At 56.4% G+C, this 9,901-nt stretch overlaps 1 protein-coding gene across 7 annotated transcripts in view; it reads right to left on the bottom strand.

The window, feature by feature from the left end:
• Nucleotides 1–1,098: 1,098 nt before the first annotated feature.
• The window catches only part of SLC16A5 (solute carrier family 16 member 5), a 12,284-nt gene continuing 3,481 nt past the window's right edge, over nucleotides 1,099–9,901 (bottom strand). For 3 of the 7 annotated variants that reach the window (XM_058561560.1, XM_058561558.1, XM_058561553.1), the window contains 4 exons: nucleotides 8,933–9,187; nucleotides 6,158–6,301; nucleotides 2,723–3,532; nucleotides 1,099–1,996 (listed from right to left, as the gene is read on the bottom strand). In XM_058561560.1, coding sequence (XP_058417543.1) covers nucleotides 1,746–1,996; nucleotides 2,723–3,532; nucleotides 6,158–6,301; nucleotides 8,933–9,131 — 1,404 coding nt within the window. In that variant the 5' untranslated portion in view covers nucleotides 9,132–9,187 and the 3' untranslated portion in view covers nucleotides 1,099–1,745. Of the gene's footprint in view, nucleotides 1,997–2,722; nucleotides 3,533–6,157; nucleotides 6,302–8,932; nucleotides 9,192–9,240; nucleotides 9,381–9,901 lie in introns of all 7 variants that reach the window. The other 4 variants (XM_058561554.1, XM_058561559.1, XM_058561556.1 and 1 more) reach the window with 4 other exon arrangements.

Genomic DNA, 9,901 nt, shown 5'->3' with positions numbered 1-9,901 from the left:
CCTCCAGTGCACAAGCTGTGGCTGGTGGCCAAGCGCAGGACTGGGTGGGGAGCAGGAAGGCAATGGGGGTCAGACTTTTCAAACTGGAAGAGACTTGTGCTTATCCAGGCCAACCTCCTCCTTTCTGAAAGCCCAGAGATGGTGAACAATTTGCCCAAAGTCCTAGAGCAAATTGTGGCAGAGCCAAACATGAACTGAGGTCTATCCCACCCCAGAGCCCTTTGCTTCACCTCTGCACTACCATCTTTCGCCATAAGGGGGCACTCATGACAGGGTCCTGGAGAAGACAGGACATCCCCAAGGATGCTTACTCATCCCAGTTGGAGCCGGGTCATGAAAATAAAATCAATTCTCCTGATAAGGTTTTCTTGTTGGAGCCTGGCTGAGCTTGAATCAACAAATAAGGTTCTGGGTGAGTGCAGCCCTTGCTGAGCTGGGAGAACTGAAGGGGGAGGGGGAAACTTACTCCAGGCCTGTTTTCCAGCTTCATTAGTTCACAGGGTTTATATAACCTGCTGCAGAAAACATTTTTGTGTGTAATTCAAACAAACTCTGTTTTTCTATTCCCTCTGTTGGTACCCTGCTGGGACAAGCCTGGGCTGATGACAGCCAGCCCCCAGGTGATGAGCTCAGGGAAGGGCACCAGGAAAAACAGTGTGTGTGTGTTGGCGGGGGTGGGGGGGTGGGGTGGGGGGGGTGGTTCTGACCTCCAGGCCACATGCATAGGCCAACAGGGAGCAGGGGTGGACTGACAGCTGTCCCAGCCAGCTACTTACCCCAGGGATGACACCTCTGACATAGGAGGGAGAAGAGAAGGGCAGGAGAGGGGAGTGGAAGGGCTTTTGTTGCAAAAAGCAGCTCCATTTTCACAGAGGTCCTTGGGCCCTGCCCAGCAATCCTGCCCCTCCCCTGGTCAGTCAAATGTCTAGCTTCCCCCAACCCTGGCACTAATCTTCCCAGCCAAGATAGAGGGTGGGGCAGAGGGAGGGAGACCCTGAAGCAGACCTTGCTGAGTGTGCAGGGGGACCTCTCAGACTTCACTGATTCTAGGACCCAATGCTCTCCTCCAGTTCTTTGCACAGACACCAGGACAGGCACTCTACCCAAAGATTTAATCTGTCCAAACCCTAGCCTGGCCCTCCACCGCTGCAGGCCACAACTCCTTCTTTCACAAGGCCCTTCTTCCCAAGGTTCCAGTCAACGTGGGGCACAGCAACCTGTTCTGGAGGCAGTTCTAAGGGCAAGGGCCGGGTCGCTTGGGAAGAGGGGGACAGAAGGGCCTCAGAGGACGGGTGAGTTCTTTGGAACTGTCTGGAGGCCGGAGAAGGACAAAGAGATCACATCAGAGGCATCCGGGCTGGACTAGGAGGTCCAGTGTGTTGAGCTGTAGCAGCAGTAGTGGGCAGCCAGCTGAGCTGACCTGGCCATGACAGACGGGAGCAGGGCTCAGCCCCAACTTCCTGGGCCCCAGGTACTCTGGTACCAAGGATAAAACTCAGGAGGACCCGCTCCTGGATTCTGCTAGTTGCAAGGAACCCTGAGTCTTCGGAGGCCAGCCTCCAAGGTTCCAGCTCCTGGCTGAGTCCCAACGTGCAAAGCCTGGATCGCCTTTGGTTCAGGCTTCCTGGGGGCAGCTCTCACCCCAGCTCCTGGCAAGGCAGCTGGACATCCCATTCCTGGGCTGAGGCAGTGGTCACTCACTGACCTCAGGGCTCAGATGCTGGTCACACATGTGATCCCAGGGCTCAGAGGCTGGTCACATACATGATTTCAGTGTACACCTGCTTCTTGGAACCATCTGTGCCTTCCACGGTGAGGGTCTGCTCCAGCGCAGCCTCCGTGATGGCTCCTTCCCCCTCGGCCTGCCTGCCCTGCCTCTCTTTCTTCCGCAGGGCACAGAAGCTACCACCCATGAAGAGGGCGCCTGAGATGAGGAAGAAGCTTGACATGTAGAAAACATAGCTGAAGTTGTTGTCAGAGATGTCCAGGAAGAACCCTGGGGGACAGACAGCAAGTTAGGCCACTGCCTGGGGCTACTAGCCCCCTCACCACTACACTGTGCTCTGCTAGAGCAGGGATTTTATTTTTGTCTCTGCTGTATCCCTAGTACTAGGAATTGTGGCTGGGACCTAGTAGGCTCTCAATAGATAATTTGTTGAATGAAAGGAGAGGAAACACTAACCCTGCTCTGGCCCAGGCTGGAAGAGTTCTCGGGCTGGAAGAACACTGAAGGGCATGTCTCCCTCACCCTTGGTGGCAGGAAACCAAGGACACAAGGGCCAGTGGAGTCTGGGGTATCTGCTCAGTCATGCACTGGGCCCACCCCAACCTCCTCCTGCATAGCACTCACAGTGTGCCAGGCTCTCCAAGCTCTTTACTGTGTAACTTGCAGTCCTCACAGCAAGCCTACCAGGTAGATTCTATGACCATCCCCACTTTGCTGATACGAAAACATAGGTACAAAGAGGAGGAGGAAGGACTCAGGTAAGTCTGGTACCAAAGACCCTTATTTGTAACTGTTCATACCCTGAGCACCAGTTGGGGGACAGGCAGTAGCCAGTCCCCTGGGGTGCTTGGGAAAATCAGAAATTCCAAGTCTACCTCTGGGATGCTGGATGGGGCCCAAATCTATCCAGACCGTTTCCCTTTGTCCCACCCCCATAGCCTGCCCACCCAGGCCACACCCACGCACACCCAACTGCCCTCCCTCCCAGGGCCTCACCAGCCAGTGGTGGGGCGATGAGGATGGAGATGCTCTCCAGGACAGTGAAGAGGCCCAGGGCCCTGGAGAACTGATCCATGGGGACAATGTCCATGAGGACCTGGAAGAGGAGGGCACCAATGCCACTCATGGACACGCTGTACACCAGGCAGTAGCCCACCAGCACCCGGAAGTCAGCCGACACTGTGCACACCAGGTTGGTGAGCCCGTTGAGCAGGGCTGCCAGGCTGAACAGGTACTTGCGGTGGCCAGCAAAGTCCCGCCGGCCTGCCATCAGCCCAGCCATGGGCCGTAGAAAGATGTTGCTAAAGCCGATGATGGAGATGAGCAGGGCTGCCCGGTGCTCGTCCACCCCATGCCGTATGGCGTATGGCACCAGGAAGATATGCGGCAGCGGGAAACCCACGATCATCCACACGACACCTAGCGTGTACACACGGTAGCCTGTGTTGTGCCGCAAGATGTCGAAGGCCAGGTGGCGCTGTATGGCCCGGCTACACGCTGCCGGGCAGCCGGGCGCAGGTGTCTTGGAAGGTGGAGGGAGGCCTTTTCTGGTCTCAGGGGCCATGCTGGTGGCCACAGGCCTCATGATTGCCCCGGAGACACAGCAGTGGAGAAAGACCCCACCGAAGACAAGGAAGGTGCCCCTCCAGCCCAGCTCCTCCAGGAGGTAGCGGGAGAGGAGTGGCCAGAGTGTGATGCCCAGCGAGACGCCCATCGAGGCCAGCGCGTTGGCCAGTGCCCGCCGGTGGGTAAAGTAGAAGCCCAGCACGGTGATGCTCGACTGGAAGCTGAAGCTCATGCCCAGGCCTGTGGTGGGAGAGGGGAGACCAGCTCGAGGGTATTCTGGGGCCTCGTACCCTCACCCAGACCTGGAGTCATGGGGTCATGTCCCATGTCTGCCCTCCTTCCATTCTAGCCTAGACCCACTTCCATGTTCCTAGGGATTTAAGATGGAATCAGCCTGCCTCGCCACCTCCCTAGAAGCATCCCACCCCTCAGATCTGCCCTCCCCAGGCTGCCAGGGTTACACCCATTCCCCTTGGCACAGCACCTGAGTGATCTTTAAAAACCTAAGGTGGCTGGGGCCGGCCTGGTGGCGCAAGCGGTTAAGTGTGCGCGCTCTGCTGCGGCGGCCTGGGATTCACCGGTTTGGATCCTGGGCGCGCACCGACGCACCACTTGGCAAGCCATGCTGTGGTGGCGTCGCATATAAAGTGGAGGAAGATGGGCACGGATGTTAGCCCAGGGCCAGTCTTCCTCAGCAAAAAAAGAGGAGGATTGGCAGATGTTAGCACAGAGCTGATCTTCCTCACACAAAAAAAAAAACAACTAAGTTGGGTTAAGTCTCTCCCTTGCTCAACAACTTCCAAAGACTTCCCATCACACCTACAAAAAAAGCCAAAGTATTTACTATACCCTGGAAGGCTCTGCACGGTTGGGCCCCTGGCAACCTTTTGGGTGCCATCTCAGGCCACTCTCTCTCACTCACCACGATCAAGCCCCATCAGCTTCATTTTCTTCCTCTGGACACCAAGCTGTCTCTACCTTGGGGCATTTGCAGTTGCCATTCCCTCTGCCTGGAACATGCTTCCTGCAGACTTTCCTCTCCTGACTCAGCTCGGATGCCACCTCCCCACCCACTCTGTGCCTGCCCCCACGCACATGCTGCAGAGAAAGCTCACAACCACGCCGCAACCACCGGCTTCAGGTGCCCTCGGGCTGCTGGTGATGCCACTACGGTTCCCTCGACTATTTACTCTCCCGCCCTCCTAGATGACCACTGGGCCTTCTTCCTCTGTGCACCCCAGCACCTCCCCTCCTCACTCCCACTGACCGCCTGCCTTCCCGCCTGTGCTGGTAGACCATCCGTGCTCCCAGTCAAGGCCAACCTGCATGTTGTACTAAGGTGTATCTCTCCAGCAATTTCCCTCTGTCTTGTATCATCCATTTTTCTCCTCTTTACTAGATCATTCTCCTTCGTTATTTCTCCCATTAAAACGAAACAAAACAAAACCCTCTGTTGACCCCACAGCCTCTTCTGGGTACCAGCCTATTTCTCTGCTCCCCTTTCATCGAATTTCTTGGAAGTATTGTTTATCTCTGCTGCCCCCAATTTCTCTCCTCATGTTCTCTTTTGAACCCATTTCAATCAGACTTTCACCCTCAGCTCTACTCCAGAATTGCTGTTATCAAGGTCACCGAACTCCACATTGTCAAATCCGAAGATTGAGTCTGGTCCCTGCTCAATCTGATCCATCAGTGGTTTAACAGTCGATCACTCCCTCCTCCTCGCCCGCTTTCTTCCCTCGCTTTCTCAAGGAACCCTACTCTCCTGGTTCTCCTTCTCCCTCTCTGTCACTTCCTCCTCCCCAGATCGCTAAACACTGGGGTGTCCTGGGGCTCAATCCTTAGGCCTCTTCAGCCGTCTACCTTGATTCGCTTAGTGACAGCGGGGCGATAGCTCATCTCAAGACTTGAATGTCAGCCATCTCTTGATTCTCCAGCTCAGGGCCTGTTCCCTGAACTCCAGACCAGGTATGTCCAGACCTGACCTTCCCATCTTCCCGCAAACCTGCTCCTCCCCTTGTTTCCCCATTGTAGTTAGTGGCTTAGGGCTAAAAACCTTGGTGTCACCCTTCTGGACTTTTGGAACATTGGGTCATCCTTGACTCTTCTCTGTTCCTCACCTGCAATCCTGAACCTGACCACTTCTCCTCACCTCCATCATCCCACCCTGGTTTAAGATACAACCAACCACCTCACGCCTGGGTTATGACCACACCCCTGCCTGTTCTGCTCCTAGCCTACCCCCCTACAGTGTATTCTCAACACTGAAGCCAGAGAGGCACTTTAAAAATAGTGGTTGGATGACGTCACTCACCAGCTGCCCAAACCCCTCAAATGGCTTCCCATCTCACTACAAAACCTTTTAGGAACTGAACCCCCATCCAGCCTCCACCCCACCCCTGTGACTCCCATACTCACTGTTCCTTGAGCATTTCTGGGCCTTTGCACTTGCTGTTCCTGCTGCCTGAATGCTCTTCCCCAGAGAGGGGGCAGACTCCCTCACCTGTTAGTGCTCTGCCCAAATGGCACCTTCTCTGTGAGGCCTTCCTTGACCACCCTGTCAAAAGCAGCAACCTCCTCGACCCCACTTTACCTTCTGCACTGAGTGTTCCAGATAGTCTGCCTCTTTACTTGTTTCATCTCTGCCCCGCCCCCACCCGAGCCAGGATACTATCACATCAGCTGTCCTGTCTTCTCACAAGCTTGTCGTGATCAGAAATAATCCTTATTTATCTGTTCACTGTCCCTTTCCTTTGTGTGACTGTAAGCAGCCCCAGAAGATTGGGAGCTCTGCCTGCCCTGTTCACTTGTGCCTGGCACTTCTCAGTAGGCACCCGGTAGTTCTCGAAATGGAAGGACAGTCACCTGTGATGAATCCTGCTGTGAGGTAGAGCTGGCCGAGTGTGCGGCAGAAGGAGCTGGCCACCATGCCCAGGCACGCCAGCAGGCCCCCCAGCATCACCGTCACTCTGCAGCCAAAGCATCCCACCAGGATGCTGCACAGTGGTCCTGTGGGGAGGAGGCAGGGAGGGAAGGGATGAAGAGCCAGCCTGCAGGTGGCAGCTGAATAAGGAGGTCTGGAGGGAGGAGGAGAGTGGGGATGTGAGGGGGTTCCAGCGGGAACTAGCCAGATGGCTTAAAGGGCACAGGCCCTGGAGCCTACAGGCCTGGATTCTGATCCCCACCCTGCCACAGATTAGCTATGGGCCCGAGCAAGGCTGATCCCTCTCTGTGCCTCACTTTGCTCCCCTACAGCATGAGGGGTCAGACCAGCTGTGCGTGTAGTGCTGCTAATGTTCTTTTGGACCCCAACAAGGGTTCCCAGAGGCCCAGACTGAGGCCCCTCACTGCACTGACCTGAAGCTGCTTCCATCCAGGTAAAACAGAACTGGCTCATAACCTGGGTGAATGCCCCTCACTGGGGGTAAGTCTCAGTGGGCGAGGGTCCTGGGGCATCTAAATCATGGTGAGTACCTCCAGCCTCTGCTCCCCATCATCCTCAAGAAGACTGGCCACAGCCCTCCCACCACCCTCCAGCCTGCCTAGGGTGGGCAGCCTGGGGCCCTGGGCCACTCTGCACCCCTTGCACTCGCCCCTGGAGAAATCTGGTGGGGTACCTTCTCCCCTCCCCCATCACCTCCAGCCACCCCCAAAGTCTTGCACCCAGATGTCTGGCTCCTGGTGCAGAGGGGCCTGTCCTTTCCCACCCCACCCCCAGCCCTGTTTTCTCACCAGCCCAGACCTAGAGTAGAAATGAGCCAGTCCTGGCTGGCTGTTCCTCGACATCTTGCAGGGCCCCATTCACCAAGTGCCCTGCTTCCAAGTACACATAATGGAGTTTCTTCAGAGTTACTCTCCCAGAGGGCAGCCAAAGGGACAGAGTGTGTGTGTGTGCACATGGTGTGTGTGTGTGTGTTTGGGATGGAAACCAGATGTGTGGGTGTGAGCCAGTATGAGTAACAGCAGAGACATAGGAAGTGAGCAGCCCATTCTCAGAGATAACCAAGCAGAGGCAGCTCTAGAGGAAGAGGTGAGGCTTTGGGGTGGACAGGACCAGTGACCCACACATCTTCCCCACCCCTATACCTTGGCCTGACTTTGTTAAGGTGACACTGGGGAAAGCCGAGTTATTGAGTTGGGCGTGGGGCTGGGAGGTGGGCCAGCTTAGCTGAGATAGCTGGGGGGTGGGGGGGGGGTGGGGGTGGGGCGCTGCTTCTGCCCTGAACTCACTTTGCAACCTGGGCAGCCTTGTACTTTGTGCTTGCTTGCTTTCCTCCTCTCTAAAAAGTGTGGGGGCAGGGTGTTTAGGATCAGCGATACCTTCAAGTTTAAAATTTCTACATACTCTGAATGAGCATGGGCTGAAGGTGTGTGTGTGAGAGAGAGAGACAGACAGGAGTCCTAGGCTGACTGAGATGCTGGCATGCCTGCTAGGGAGTGGTAAGTCTCAAGCTGGCTGGGGAGTGGGGGTCCCTACTGCATGCCAGGTTCACAGCTCCTGGCCCAGACCCCATTTTGGCTGCATGGAAGGAACTATCTGAGATTCCTACTTCTGCCCCAACCTTGCAGGCAAAAATGTCATGCAGTCTGGGCCAGGCCTGGCCTTTGCCCTGGCCCTGAGTCTACACCCCGGGCAGCAGGTTCAGGAGTCATCCCAGCAAGGGTGGCATCTATTCTAGTCTGACCTCTCTTCCAATTCGAAGGAAGGACCTGAAATAACAAGCAAGCTGCTGGTGCCAGGTGGAGGGAGTGGCAGGAGGTAGGCAAGGAGATGGGGTCAGTGTATGAGCAAACACACGCAGGGAGAGAGCCCTGTGGGCCGTGAGATCCGGCTCCAGCTGGCCAGGCCCCCTTGAGGTCACTGTCTGTGGAGTCTCCCTGGAGAGCTCCCAGGAGCAGAGCAGGCCCCAGAGCCCAAGGCTGTCATGAAGAACCCCCCTGGGTAGCCCCTGCCCTTCCCCCTTCACTGGGGTCAGGGTGAGGCGTCACATTCCTAGAGGAGCTAACCAGGAAATGGGGGGCCTGTCTTCCGTCCATCTCCCCAGCCCTTGCAACCTCCCTCTCTGCTTCTTGGTGAGAGATGGGGCTCTTGCCCCTGCCCCCACCTTGCTCCTAATATCTACCTCGAGCCCCCTTTCTTCTCCTGAAGCACCTGATGAGGATCTCCAAAATACTAATAATTCACAGCTACTTACATTTCCCTAGCTCTCAGCACTTGCCAGGGTCTCATGTGATCTTCTCTACCATCCCAAGTGGGAGGTGGGCAGCATGATGGGTGCTACCCCCATATTGCAGAGGAAAAGCTAAGGTTCAGAGAGATCACCCAGCTGGACCCCAAGCTGCTCCTCCTCCAGTCTGTGCTGTGCTAGATTGATTCTCCGGCGGCCACTAGAGGACTGGCTTGGCATCTTAGGCACCTCTCCACCCTCTCCCCCTCCCCAGCCAAGCCCAGCCCAGCCCAGTAAGATTCAGCCATGGAGGGTGGCCTTGCTGAAATCAAGTGAAATCTTAGGAATTCACCCCACTAGGCAAAGCCTGTGGCCTCAAGAGAGAGAGACCCAGGAGGCCAGGGAGGTGGAGGCTTCCTCCCCCACCCCAGGCTCTTTCTCATCCCTCCCTCGGCAACTCCAAGCTGCTCACCCCCAGCGTGGAGCATGGCTGTCTGGATGGAGGGGAACCAGGAGGTCTCGCTGTTGCTGGCCTGAAAGTCACGCTGCAGGTCGGTGAAGAAGATGCCGATGCATGTGGGGAAGCCCAGGGTGAGGCCGTGGATCACCAGGGAAGCCAGCAGTACCACCCAGGCCCAGCAGCCCTCCGGGCGCTCCAGGGCCTGGGACATCCTCTGTACCGAATGCTGCTGCCACGGCCTCACCGCCACTGCTACCACTGCCTGGGCTGCCTGGGGAGGGGACAGAATGGAGCTGCCAGCCCTCACCCCGCCCACTTACCACCTTCCCTGGGCAGCTGAAACTGTCCCTTCCTCTCGCCCCACACCAGGTATCACAGAGGGGCACCGCCCCCTGGGAGGTGGCCAGAGGACCCACGCGTTGGCCTTGGCATCTCCTTTCACCCACTTCCCAGAGCCAGCCTGTCAAGAGAGGCAGGAGAGACAGGAGGGGCAGGCAGGTGAGCCATCAGTGGAACAGGCAGGGGGGTGGAATTCTTTCTAGTCATTACATCAGTTGGTGGTCAGCAGGTGGGACTTCCCAGCCCAGCCTTGGGCCCTGCACACAGCCCTCAATAATTGCTTGTAGAAATCTTTAGAGCCAGTGTAGTCCCAATGGCCCCACAGGCACACACTGAGACATTTTCAAACATTCTTAACCAGGCTTCCTGCAAACAAACACAGACTTTCGCAACGCCACGTTTACAGCAAGGTTCACTCTCGGTGCTGTTGTGAAGGTCGAAGTGAGCAAGCCAGTGCTGGGTGCAGCCAAGGAGTGTACACAGAACAGCTTCACAAGAGCACCCAACAAGCAGCTCTCAAGGAGAAGGCCCAGGTCTCATCTGAAGGCCCTCTGAAATGCTCCTTTCTCAAGGAGCTCATGGCCAAGAGTCAAGTTCCACAATCATGCTAAACAAGGATATCCCACCTGCAAGGGCTTCTCT

The sequence above is a fragment of the Diceros bicornis genome, chromosome 18 (genome assembly GCF_020826845.1).
Source record: "Diceros bicornis minor isolate mBicDic1 chromosome 18, mDicBic1.mat.cur, whole genome shotgun sequence".
NCBI classification, from domain to species: Eukaryota; Metazoa; Chordata; class Mammalia; order Perissodactyla; family Rhinocerotidae; genus Diceros; species Diceros bicornis.
The sequence above is the reverse complement of the archived record's forward strand: the minus strand, read 5'-3'. Positions and strand labels throughout refer to the sequence as shown.